The 14,249-nt window shown below is 34.5% G+C and overlaps 1 protein-coding gene across 1 annotated transcript in view; it reads right to left on the bottom strand.

Moving 5' to 3' along the window:
* The window catches only part of IFT80 (intraflagellar transport 80), a 69,714-nt gene that overhangs the window by 16,286 nt on the left and 39,179 nt on the right, over positions 1-14,249 (bottom strand). Inside the window, exons 8-10 of the mRNA XM_019471974.1 lie at positions 4,134-4,313; positions 1,641-1,759; positions 710-784 (exon numbers count right to left, since the gene is read on the bottom strand). Coding sequence (XP_019327519.1) covers positions 710-784; positions 1,641-1,759; positions 4,134-4,313 — 374 coding nt within the window. The remainder of the gene's footprint in view (positions 1-709; positions 785-1,640; positions 1,760-4,133; positions 4,314-14,249) is intronic.

Raw genomic sequence — 14,249 nt, 5'->3', positions numbered from 1 at the left:
TGAAATAGTTGCCTGACAATATTTGTGCAAGAGAACTACGACTACAATCAAAACTCAAGATTTTTTACTTCTGTTCCTATTCTTAGTCTTTTGAAAGACTCTCTTTCTACAAAAGCACACATAAAGATCTCGTTGACAAATGATTTTCAGGAAATACAGATTAAATTTTTTTTAAACTGAGAACAAAATAGTAATTTCTTGCAAAAATAAATACAAATACATAAGAAAAATGCAACTATTTCTTTTTATTTGGCATACCTGGCAATGCTTTTAATAAAAATTGGAGACCAAAGATAATTTATATAAAATATATTCCAATTTTAAAAAAAATCCCAGTTCAAAAAGGCAATATAAAACATCAAAAAAACCCAGTGTTAATGTCAGAAGATCTACTTTGTTCCATAAATAAAATTATAAACATACATATGTAATATATTAAAAGATTCATTACAGCAATCACAGATCTATGGCAAATATACCAGCTCGGCCTTCACATGCTCTTACCAATACATATGTAATATATTAAAAGATTCATTACAGCCATCACAGATCTATGGCAAATATACCAGCTCGGCCTTCACATGCTACTTACCAATACTGTATACTTGTTGTCTATTTCTATTATTTCAATATGTGCTTATGTTACATAACAAAGTTTTAGGAAATGCACGTTCACATCTAATAGTGAGCATTACAAGAAGTAAGCTACCTTTCTGCTTGTAGAATCAAACTAACTGTTCCTTCCTTCAGGTCAAAGATCAGTGGTGTATTCCAGTTCTTTGTACTGCAAAGAAAAAATTAATCATTCATTAAAACCGCTGATCTTCACATATCATTGCAAATACGAAGTTGAATTCACTAAGTAAAGCACACACATTTTAATAATCTAACATTCCTAAAAAGGGCGGTTTTCAAAAGGAAAACAGCATTTAGAAAGCCAAGTAACACTGATAACCATGCAGTATGATCCAATAACACTTCTGCCTTCATTTTTGCATCCCTTCACACTAGCAAGACCTAGAAGTCTGAGTAAACAGCAAAATTTATATGAAACAAACATTTTAAAAATATTTCTGAATTGTGGTTCAACTCTTTTACAGTGATCCAGAGGTAGGATAGAATCCCTCTCTTGTGTGCCCTATTACGGGCTGTATTATTGTTCAGCACTAGTCATCTCACTGAACAGATAAGTGCCTTTAGGAGTAAACTTTAAATTTCAGCATATGAAACAGAATATCATGTTCTTAAAACATGATGCAGGATTGAATCATTCCTATTCTGTTCCAAAATAATGGCATGCCAGAAGCAGTATCCAAAAAATGAAGTCCCTAGATGGAGGCACAAATACACTTGCATCCAGCCACCATTCCTGCTGCCTCTACGTGAAAAGAAAGCTTGCCAAATTTTTGTAGCAAAATGAACAGGCAGTCATGGCACCAGCAAGAAGCTGAAAGAAAGGATGACGGGGGAGGGCAACTATACTCCAATACATTTTGTTGTAAATGATGCTAGGTTCCATAGAATACTTCAATTAGTTAAAACAAAACAAAACAAACTACTGTACTTCAAATAAAGTTTCTGCTACTCTCTTACAACTGTTAGATAAACTTGAGAAAGCTTCATGATTTTTTATTACTTACGAAAACACATAACACTGAAGAGAAGTTGAAACAACCAAATGCCCGTAGTTCAAAGAGGCCTTAATAACCCTGTCACGGAATTCCAACAAATCTACCGCATCATTAATAACATTGTGCACCTAATCAAAAGAAAATTTTGGTTGAATAAAACAACAATAACTGAAATGAAAACTAACTAGTGAAATAACATATTCTTTCTTATAAGTACATGCTGATACTGTTATGCCATTAGCAGAACATATCCATGTGGGAACAGGCACTTTCACAGCACTGATGGAAACTTAAACTCAAAGGTTCTATAAACTCAAAATAAACAATGAATAATTACTGAAGAGCTGGATGGAGTTCCTTAAAAGAAAGGAGTAATTAATGTGTACTTGGAATACATAAGGTATAAGTGCAATATTATACATGAGGTTGAAAAAATCATCTGAGATCAAGGACATCTGAAAGTTCCCATTTTAACACTCAGTGTTCAGTTGCTGATCATTTAAACATTTGAAATATAATACTTCAGTGATCCCATCAAAACAATTCAGCAATATCCAAGATTTGGATAAAGATATGTTGTCTAGATGTTGAATAGCTCTAGCATATATTTTAATGCTACCACACTCTGAAGTAAGGGAAATTTAGGAGACAGCCTTGGTGAGCAGGCTGTGCCTTTGCCATTTCTGTGACAATTTGCTCAAATGACAATGTTTCAAGAAAATCACAGTTTGCCTGTAATCAACACAGATTTTTGAGCTCAAAGATTTTAGGCAGCTAAAATCTAAGGAGACATGACAGGATTTTTTTGTTTGTTTCATTTTGTATTTGAAGATGTCACCATTCTGGGGGTGGTAACTTCTTTTTGATTTTGTCCATTATGCAACCAATTGCAAAACAAGGGCTGAACTCAATTACTATGAAAGCCTAGAAACCATTTCCAAAGACATAGTAATTGCTATGTCCACTGCAGTGATATGTCCATAATTAACTTAGCTATTGTAGCACTCAGAAAAAAAGAATGCATCTAGAACTTTTTTGTAGGCAGTATTTTCCTACATAAATATATAGGAATAAAATAAAATCACTATAAAATAATAAAATAAAAAATTAGTCCTGAATCAGGGTTAGCTATACTTCCTCAGTTGTTTGCATATTTAAACACCCTGGAGATTATTGACAGGGCCCATCTGTTACGAGTCGATGTCTGGGAATGAAAGAAGAAATATGAATTTTTACCTGCTAATTTGTCTTCTGTGTTCCCAGACACTGACTCATGTTATCCCACCCACCGGAGCAAATTGCAATACAACATTTCTGTTGTTACAACTTTTCCCAATTACATATTCAACATTAAAGAATCAAGACCAAAAAACATTTAAGGGCCTAATTAGGAATTTAGGAACTTGACTTCGATATTGAAAATATTGGCCTGGTGTCCAATATCAAATGTGTAATTTGGAAAATTTGTAAGAATGGAAATCTTATATTATCCCAATGTTTAGAGAGTGAATGTTGTGAGTCAGTGTCTGGGAACACAGAGGACAAATTAGAAGGTAAAAATTCATATTTTTGTATTCATTCCCAGATATTTGGTAACCTAAATGTGGATTCAGGCCAAGATTTTTCAAAAGAAGGATCCTAAACTTAAGCTCCAGAAACCACATGTAGGGGCCTGTTTCATTTCCAGCAGTGCTGAGACTTGGCAGCTCCCATTGAGGTCAATGCCTATTGCTCAGTACTCAGCTGGAAGCACCATGCAGGTCCCTGATATATGTTATATGACAAATTTCTATAGCTTTGGAAGATCTGAATCTAGGCTGTAATACAATATGTGGTGCAGAAAAGCATATTACAACTCTTTACAGTTATAGTCAGCAATGAAATTTATCTGGAAGTGCCCTAAGACAGCAACATTCATCATAGCTTCATTAACAACAGGGCTACAGTAAACCTTACTAAAGCATTAGCTATTACAAAGTGCATCAGTGCCCCCAGCAACTCATGAATGCAGATAAGGTAAAGAAAGCTCCTCTATATTATCTATACTTAATTATGCAGCTTCATCTTTACTGACAGTTACTGCAATACTATTTAATATGATGCTTTGATTTTGGCCAATGTATTTGTATTGTTTTCTGCATAAACATTTTCATTACACTTGAAATGATCTCTCTCTTCTAAGTGGCCTCCCACAGTTAATTTCACATGCTCTTCAAACGAGCTTTGCATTTTTCTGGAGGATAAAGTACTTCTGACTTATGTAATTCTGGTCCATCTGGTGGCATGGTTTGGTTTACATGGATCTGATCTTCTGTACAACTGGTAATTATTTACACCATTTGCTAACTATGGCCATTTTATTATCTTAAACATTTTCAGTCACATATACATAGAAAAAAAAGGATAATGTTTTGTCGATGATTACAAATTCCCATTTTGTATTAAAAAAAGCCTTAAGAAAGCTAGTAATCAGAATGCACAGCTCTGAACTGTGAAGTTTACCTCCATGGTTCTCCTCTTAATTAACGTTATTTCAAAGTTCTTCCACTCCCAGCGTTGCTCCACTACATGGGCAAAAATGACATGTCCATTTCCACATGCTCCAGCTAGTTGAGTGCCATCAATAGACCAAGCAATATTAAATATGCTGCCAGTGTTTGGCTTCTCTAAAGCATAAGACCACTTGCAGAAAAAGAGAAAAGAATTCTTAATTTTTTTTTTACTTCTTGGAAATGATTTATGGTAATAAATAGATTTGCACGGTTATAATTTTTTAAGAAACATCAGTGAACTAACTTTTTACTACAGCTTGAATAAGCAAACCAAAGAGATTAGATGTCTTAAGTCAGATTCTTGAAAAACAGGGATACAAAAAGGAAAACCATCAGGTATGGCAGAAATGAAAAACGTCACAATGCCTGGAGCACATTAGGTAAAAGTTATCTAGTCACAATAGACTAAAAGGGTACTTAGTCATTCATAAATCTAGACAATCACTACATAAAAATTAAGTGAACATACTTAGAAACAATTATACTGGTTACATGGGTGCAGCGGGCTATGGTCTTAAGTGTGATGCATTCAGTTTATGCTGCAGTGACGGCAGCTCCTGAACATAGAAATAGCAAGGCCTGGGCAAAATCAGTCAGTATAAACAAGGCACTCCTATCCCAGTATACAGAGAATTGCAAAGCTCTTGTGTTGCTTCTCTCCATGCTTCCAACATAAGGGACATCGGTGAATTAAGAAAAGCTCTGAAAGCAATGCCTGTATACTGTTCTCCTCCTAACACAAAAAAGAAGTTGGATACCTTGCCTACCTTTTTCTCTAGTCTCTGTCGTTACTGTACAGGGGAAGGATGTATTAAAAATTTCCAGTTGCTGTGCTTTTAGTAACAACAAAAAAATTGAAACATTACTGCAACCAAAGCAGTGACATCTGGCCTAGCTTTGGAGAGAACCAGAAACAACAGCTCTGTGTGTTGCATTCGTTTTAGACTAATTAAAAGGTGCTCACAGAGGAGTATCACAATTTAATGTCGTGGAGGCACAGGTCAAATAACTGTATTTCAGAATCTTATTATCAAAATAAGTAGTGTATCTGCTTTCCTATGGAGCTAGAAATTCAAATGGTAGGCAAAATGGCATCATTGTACATTTTCTTGCTAACTGGATTTTGCAAGGTGGAAAGGCTCACTTGGACCTAAAGAATGCATTTCTGTGCTACTGCGGCTAACATTTTCTTTCATCTTCTACTACTGGTTTACATCATCTATGTCTATTAAAATATAGTTATCAGTTTGGTTTGTTGTTTTTTAAATGGAAGCCCAAAATTATTGGGACAGCAGGAAGCTGTGAAAGCAGCAGTGACTGGAAGCTTGTAGTGCAGTACGGATCAGGGACCAGGAGACATGCTGCTCTGCCCAAGCAGCTAGCCAGCCTCAGGCAAATGACACCAGAGATTATACAGCAGTTCATGAACTGTGGGCTGGCTGCTGAAAGATGTTTTTAATAAAAAAATAAAGGAGCTTTATACTCTCTAGCAACAGGGTGTAAGCTGCATTTAACATTTTAATTCCTTGCCTGCCTCTGCACAGGGCACAGTGCCTCCCATCCTGCCCATACAGCACCATGGAATCGCCTGTTCCAGTGCAATGGGGATGCACAGGCAGAGCATGCACTTTAATGAAACAGCACATGATTTCTTATCCTTTGACACCCCCGCATATTTTCATTCTCTCTGTTTTCATTCTCTGTTAGCACTGCAAAAAATAAAATTATAAATCCCCCTAGCACAAAGAACAAGGAAAAGGTATTAAAACTAGCATTTGCTTTTTTCCTTCTTTCATGATCCATAGCATGAATGTAGTTCTGAGAGAAGCTTACATTTATAACTAAACCTAATTTTGTTCCTTTTCAATATTTAAATTTCCCCCAATGAAGAACTTTATTCTTAAATTCCCCCAGCCTTATGTACGAGACTCCTCTAAAGTTTAACTGGATCCTTATTAATACACTCTTGTTAAAAACTAGAATAATTTTCAGACCAACACACTTATTTTCTATTTCTTGCATCTCAGAAATACAGTTCATACAAATCATCCCAAATCTCCAAACAAGTGTTTCCCTGAAAGTGGATGACAAAAAAATGAAATAAACTTTTTATGGACTTTTAGGAAGACATTAAACCAGGTTTTAAAATGAGAAGCAAATCTCAACTATAGCCTCTTCAGAACTATGTAATAGAATATTTAAGAAAACATTTGGCAATTGAAGAACTACCCGAATATTCAAATACATTTTAAATCTTAAAAATCATATCAGTAAGAAGAAACATGTGATTGAAATTAAATGTAGACATTGGATTCTCATGACTTTGGATACATGATATTATACCAAAGGGGAAACAGTTGGAAGAAAATACTCACCTAATGTTTCTAACACATTTTGTATTCTGATTTCTTTTGCAGTACACATAAAACCCAAGAAATACCAAGTCCTTCACACAAAGTCTTCATATGATTTATAAGAAATGAAATCACAAAAATTACAGTAAAATAAAGGTGTCAGACTTAAACATTCAATAGCAAGGAAACACAATGGGATGAAATTCAATCTCTCAGTCGTGCTAATGATTTGCAGAATACTATGTAAAATGACCTACTGAGTTAAGGCTCTTTTACTGCCTATGCGCATAAGGGTGAGTGAAAGACAATGTCAGCAGTGACTGAATTTCCAATTTCAAGCACTCAATTTTAAGGCTTCGGCTTCCATGCCTCTTGGCTCAGAGACACGCCATTCACTGCCTATATTATCTGCAGTTGGGGAAGGTAATTGCAATTTTTGGAGAAAAGTCCATAACCTACTCTTCTGTCTCAACGGGATGAATTCTGTATGAAACACTCTATAGTAATTAAGAGCATAATATTTAACTATGTCTGACATCCTTATATGGCAAATGAGTAAGCACTTGAGGTTGCAGGACAAATGATTGTAACAAGCACACTCAGAGAACACTCTAAATGTCCTACATCTGAGACATATTTTTCACAGCTGGCCAGATGTGATCTATCTGAGAACAGTCTGAAGAAGTACTATTTCAAAACTGAATATTGGGATCCTCCCAAACAGACAAGGCCATTTCCCTTAGATCAAGAATCTACCCATCAGTCAGAATGAATAACAAAGGGGCATCAAGCCATCAATTAAGAACCAGTTTAAGGAGCTTGAAGAATGTGGCTTTGGTGCTACTTTTTTATGCATAGCAGATATGCTGCACCTCTGAGAGGATACATTTCCAAAACTACTTTTTTGTTTTTGAACCAGAAGTCTTTTTTTTCCAGGTAGTTGAAATACTCAGTAAAATATTTCCAGATTACAACCTAATTTTTTTTTAAATATATAATGCAATTACAAAGTTTTATTTTCCAGTTATTTTTGAAAGCTCTCAGTATAATTCAGACCACTCCAATGAGTCACACTCCCTGCAAATGTCTGGTGCATTTATCATGTACACAAAATGTTATAATAAAAATCATTTAGCTCTCCGTTTATAAGATAGGAACATTTTTTAAAATCCGAAATAGCTGTTATGTATTTCCTAGATACACTGAGTTAAAAAAAAAGGGTATGAATATGACTATATGAACGCTGTTCTAACATTAGCTGCAATATTATACTTTGGTATTACTGTTTGGCTTATACTTTTCCTGTGTCATAATTAATTTTTCATTTAATTCAACGAACTCTCTCAAGAACAAAAACAGTAGTTATAAAAGTTTCATTATATTAAATAAATACATAAAAGCAATAACTTAAGCTTCCCTTTTCTGATTGCACAATGTAGTAAAAAAGATTAAGTACTATAGTCATTGAATACTGTCTGACTTCCATAAACGGAAACTGAGTAGGCTCTTGAGATGTCAGTGAAATTATTTCAATGAGCAGATGCAGAGAACTCTGTGTCCCAGGAACAGGAACAGTCTTTCACATGTATAATATTGATGCTCCAAGACTCAATATGAAGGATCTAGTTAGTTATTATTTCTGGACTGAATGCAATAAATTAAGAATGGTTATCCACAGAATACCACAGCATAAATGTTTTGAAAGAACATAGTGAAGAAAGAGTATTTTCTTAAATTTTAAATTATAAGAGTAATACTGATGTCAGCTGTGCAAAGGACACTTAGTTGTTCCTGGCTGGTCTCTGTTTCAGCTCTGTTTACCAGTACGTGGAGTTTTGAACAGGGAATGCTGACATAAGCTGAACTAAAGCTGATACTGCTGAACCTCCCCATGATGTCAGAATCTACACAGCATACCTAATCCACTGACTTTAATAATAGTCTTTGCCCATTGTTTTGCCTTTTTTTATGAAAAGAAAATGTGCGATCTCCTGCACAATCCATTCCAGGAATCAGAGCGCAGAATGGACTAACAGCAAATACATGCTCTTGTCCCTTTATGCCCCAATTCATATAAACCTAGATAAGTGTGCTAGAATCAGCCTCCAATCCAAGTCTGACACTTAAAGAAAGTTTCAGGTCCTAATAACTGAAGACTTCTATTTATTATTTCTTTTTAAGTGAAGGCCCAGTTTTCCTTGTGCCCCGTAGGGCATTTCACATTAGTACAGAGGTAGCTGACATCTGAAAATATATTATAGTCTGAATGTCCAGTAAAAGCTGGCAATCAGCTCTCACTACTTCTGAGTGATGAACCGACACTTCAGTGCAAACTGCCTAGAAGCTTCTCATCAGAAAATGACTACTAATTTTCTGATGTAATGGAAGGCAAATTGGATCTTACAAGATTATAAAAATCAATTATCCAAAGCAAATCCATACTTAGGTGCATTAGAAACACCTGAATATGCACACATATATGGAATTAGCTTGTGGGAAATATATATGTATATATGTCTATATATACCCCCCCGCCTAGATATTTTACTCAGTATAAAATATAATGATATTTTACAATATAAGAAGACTTATTAGGCTTTCAATTCCTACCACACAGGAATCCACAAAAGATTCTATAAAACAGAGACAACATGCGTAACTGGAGGTAAGGAAATCCAGTGCTACATGTGAATATAGGGCAATTTACCTGAAGAGGAGAAACTATCCTTGACATGACTACTGAAGTACAGAACTATGAAGGATTCCTGTTGCCTTCTTAAATATTTGTTGGACTTGATCCCAGTAATTAATGTGAATTATCAAGAACTAAGCCATGACCTCCAGATGAGGTATTAAGCTGCGTATTAGAAGAACAAAGCCAAGCAGAAGATATCTAAAATTCTCCTGAAATCAAGCACATTCTCGTAATTATTAGACCCAAGAACTAAAAATAGGATGACAAACTGTCCCATATAAATTCTTATCCTTAGAAAATGAAACACTGATGTAGTTCTTTAAATAGATTATTACTTCCCTAGATGATCCACTTGTTTTCATTTTCTTCCAGAAGTTACATTAGCCAATTCTAATAAATTAAAATATACCAACTTGGAAAGAATCAGTCAACAACATAACTCCATGGAAACCTATCTGTAATATTTTTTCTTTTATTGAGCTACAAAGAATTCAGGATCATGACTGTTAATAAAGGTAGATGAAATAGAGACAGTGCAGAAAAAAAACCTTGTTTTTGTTACACTGCCAAATGCGTATCTCTCTGAAACAAGACTAAAACTAAATGTTAAGGGGATCAAAGCTCATTGTAACTCTATAGAAAACAGATTTGCTTGGGTTTTCATACTGCTTTAGTTTAGGACAATTCAGCACTATCAGAATAATATGAAAACATATGCACTGTATACATTCACTTTCAAAATCTTGCGCTCTCTTTTATATTTGTCTAATATCTAATGTTAATTTAAAGGATAAATCATGTTAATTTTACAATAGTCACACAATTTACTGTCCTGAATGAAAGTCATGGCTTTAATGCTAAACACTTAAATTATTTTCAAAGCTTCTCTGTAGATAGTTAAATTCTTTTCAAAGCTTCTCCTTGTTGACAGTTTAAAAAATAAGGAAATAAGGAAAAAAGGACAAACACTGCTAACTATTTAACCTGTGACCAACCCTGGCCATCAAATTAACGTAATCAACTTTCATTAAGTTCAAGTTTGTATCTTTTTGAGAAAAAGCTGAATAGAAACATGTTATCACAGAGTTCAATATTTTTTAGCCATAGCACCATACTCACACTTGTTTTAAACAGGGTGGTGGGTGAAGAGTAGTTGTTACACTTGCAGAATGTTTTCATTTATTTTCTAAGGGTACTAGGCAATATTCCCTAAATTTTATTAAGTTTTCCAAATGTTTTTTATAAAATTTCTAGCAAAATTAGACATTCCATGGAGCAAGCTATGCAATATGAAAAAAAAAAAACCCACAAAAAAAAGAAACAAATAAGCAAACTACCAGTCTAGTAAAATGGCCACAATTCACTCTGTAATAAAAGAGTTTGTAGAATGTACATAATAATTTAAAACCATGAACTTACAGATTTATGCAGAGAATTGCTTTCATCACAAAGCAATTGTTAAGCATAGTGATGAATTCAAGATAAAAATAAATCAAAGGGCAAGACTTAGCAGTGAAACAGATTATGAAAACAGATTGCAGATAAATGTCACCAGAAAAAATGTTTAACAAGAAGAGCACAATTAATCTGGAAAATAACAACAATCAAAAATCAAATCAAACTGATCAATCCCCATTAAGGGTAAATAAATCATTAATGGAAGAAAATCTAAAAGGCATCCCCAAAACAAATGAATAAATACATTCAGCATTATTAAAACATAACTTTGATGTCCATCTTTGCTAGCTTTTGTTGGCAATTCTAAAAGGATTAATTTGACCACCATGTTTCACTTTAAAGTTTTTTATCAATTGTCCTTCTACACTCTCCAAGGCACTGGGAAAGCAACCTGTCTTTGGAGCAGATGGGTATGGTCCATTTTCTAAGATACTTATGTGGGAGTGGAGTGGGGAAGGAGGAAATCAGTGAATTTCAGTCATTCTTACCATCTCTTACTGTGTAAATATTTTGACCTGATCAGTAATGTCAAGGGAAGCATGCAGAGCCACAGGAAATAGCTTACATAAATGAACTTTTTAAGCACTGCCCCCCATCCAAGTGATTAGATTCTGAAAAGCTGTGAACACCAGGAAGGCTAAAGTCTACCCATCAATACATCCAGCTTTACGTTTCAATATATATACTTTAAAATTAGTCTTAGCACTCTCTGCAGGATTAATGATCACGGACACTAAAGCAGACAACAAATTTCAATATTAAATATATTTTGTTTGGTATTCCATAGGATAGCCATAATAATTTCTTTTAGATACATAATGCTATCAAAGCAAAAGTGATTTTTAAATGAAGAAATAAAACTTCTAAAAGTTACTGTTATATTTGTAGTTTTCTTTTTAAAAATGAAACTGCTAGAATAAAGTATCCAGGTAGAAAGAAAAGGAGAAAAGAACATACACTAACAGAATTTAATTTAATTATGCCCCCAAACTGAACACATATGCTAGAGAAGAGTTAATGATACATATATTGCCTGATGGCTCCCTGAGGAGCAATTTGCCAATACAGCTCCATTACATCAGACGTAATAAAAATGTCTATGTTGACCAGTAAAAGCCAGGGCTGGTTCTCTTCAAACTCCATCACTCTGGTGGTATGTGAATCATTCTTCCTTTTCCCTCAATACTAGCAAATCTAGTTCTTTAGTAACTATTTACATTTAACGTCAGGAAAGAAACTTCCATGAAAAATCATGACTTTTGAAGATAATAAGTTATCATTGCTAGCTGCTAAACAGACAAAAGCATCCGGCACTAGCTACTGTACATGTCTTTGTTTCTTTAAGAGTGGAGTAATAAACGAGGTAAAAGAACCCTTAATTTTATGGGAAAATAAACCTATCTGCATTAAAATTTCAAACAAAGTCCACAAGCCTGTTCAATATTAAATGCTGATTAAAAAATTACTGGTTTTCAGCTAGCAGGAGTTGGAACCATACTTACAGTAAATTATATTACATAATAACGAGCAAGAAAAACAGTAAGGCCCTGGGGATCAGAAACAAAACCTATATGCTATGAAACAGCATACACGACAGCAGAAAAAGAAATCTAGTATTTTTCTTCCTTTTCCACTGCACCAGTCTTTGCCACATTTAAGCACAAATCTATATTGAGTGCAAAATGCAATTTAAATTGTTGGCCTCACCCACACAAGAGTGTATTTATTTCCGTTTACCACTTGTTGATATAGCTCAGTGATCCCAGCACTCAGAAAGGAGACGGAAAATGGTTGTGGAAGAAGGAGGCATGGTTTAAAGTGCTGTTTTGAGGAGAAAATACTAATGGCTAGTCTGATTGCTTAAATCAATATATGTTACACAATGTAGTCCAACACAGATGTAATTATACTAACATAAATTGCTTTACACAAATATACCTTATTTGGCTTCATCAAGTGAAATATGGTATATGCATATAAACACTTCTACAACAGCGTATTTGTATAGGGAGATGGAAAGGCGACAGGGTAGATTACTGCTTTAATTACCTTTTAAGTGGAGTTAAGTGGCATATTAAATGGAGAAAAAACTTCTTATCCACCTTGCCTAGGAACAAAAGCTTTGAGGCAATCCTAAAGGACCCTTCTAAGGGAATCAGCAAGTGTGTCGGCAGATATGTGCACCGAGCTGGTAAAGATAATGACAAAATCCCACCCTCAATGCCTAACATTAACCCAAGCAGAAGAATGCCAGGGAGAGGAAAAGATGTCCCCACTGGTGATATAGCTACTTAACAACCATCTGAGTGCCCCATCCTCTAACAGCTGAGGCATGACTGCACAATCTTTATGACTGTATACATAGAGACAATTTATCCATTTTCTTCTGCAAAGAGAAATAGTATCCAATTCTGAACAAAACAGAGGCAGATAAATCTAACAGTAAGATATATCTTCTTTCAAAAGAATAATTTCAACGATGAAAAACATTAAATGATGGAAATTGCAATCTGCTCTCCAGCCTTATACCAGAGAGACAGGAAATATCTTCTTTACTTCATTATCTTTTATACCTACTTCAATATCTTTTTTACCTATGTAAGCGGTACCCCAATCTTTTACACAAGCATACCTCAGTTCATTATCTTTTATACCTACTTCAATATCTTTTTTACCTATGTAAGCGGTACCCCAATCTTTTACACAAGTTCATACCTCAGGCTCCAACTCTACTCACTACTTTACTTTTCTGAACTTTCTAGTGTATTTGTAACACACAGGTAATAAAAATCTCCTTAACATAAAAATCTTAAAAATGTAGATATCAAAATGAAACAACTTTTTTCAAAATCGGAAAATTAATACTTTCCAAAAGAAAATTGCATGTGAGTACTTTTGTTTTCCTTCAAGATAATTATAATCAAATTTTACTTATACATATTAAGTAGCACCAGAAATTTTTCAAAGCAAGTAAGAGGAAAAGGCACAGAAAATAGAAGCAATCCCTACTTCAAATTTAACGCCTAGCTTACACTTACTTTTGTCAGTGAAGATCACTGAAACCAGAATCAGTATAGAAAGCGAAATATGAAGACTCAGAAACCTTATCCTGCATGCCTCTTTTCATAATTTTTAAAGGCTCTTCTTCACGAATGTAAAAATACTTGAAACACATAGTCCAAGCTCACAGTAAGGAGAACCATGCTCTACTGAAGATGTCCAAAACCACCACAGCAAACGCTGTCTTCCCAGTCTGAGCAAAAGAACAACAAACGCAACAAGAAAAGAGGTAGAGAATGGGACAATAAAAGTCCCAAACCATCAAGGTTCGATGCAACATGAGTCTGAACAAAAAGCTGCAGAACCACAGGAAATCCACAGAGACAATCAGGTCAATCTGTGCTCTGGGCTAACTTACTTAGAATACCAATGAAGGTAGATTAAACTGCATTAAATTAATTTTAATTGGAGACCAAGATAAAAAAAACCCTAGGTCAACAACAACAAACTGGGAGTGAAGCTTCAAGTAAAAAAAAAAAAAAAAAAAAAAAAAAAAAAA

The sequence above is a fragment of the Aptenodytes forsteri genome, unplaced genomic scaffold, assembly GCF_000699145.1.
Source record: "Aptenodytes forsteri isolate BGI_AS27 unplaced genomic scaffold, ASM69914v1 Scaffold299, whole genome shotgun sequence".
NCBI lineage: Eukaryota > Metazoa > Chordata > Aves > Sphenisciformes > Spheniscidae > Aptenodytes > Aptenodytes forsteri.
Note: the sequence above shows the minus strand (reverse complement) of the source record. Positions and strands in the feature narration are given on the sequence as shown.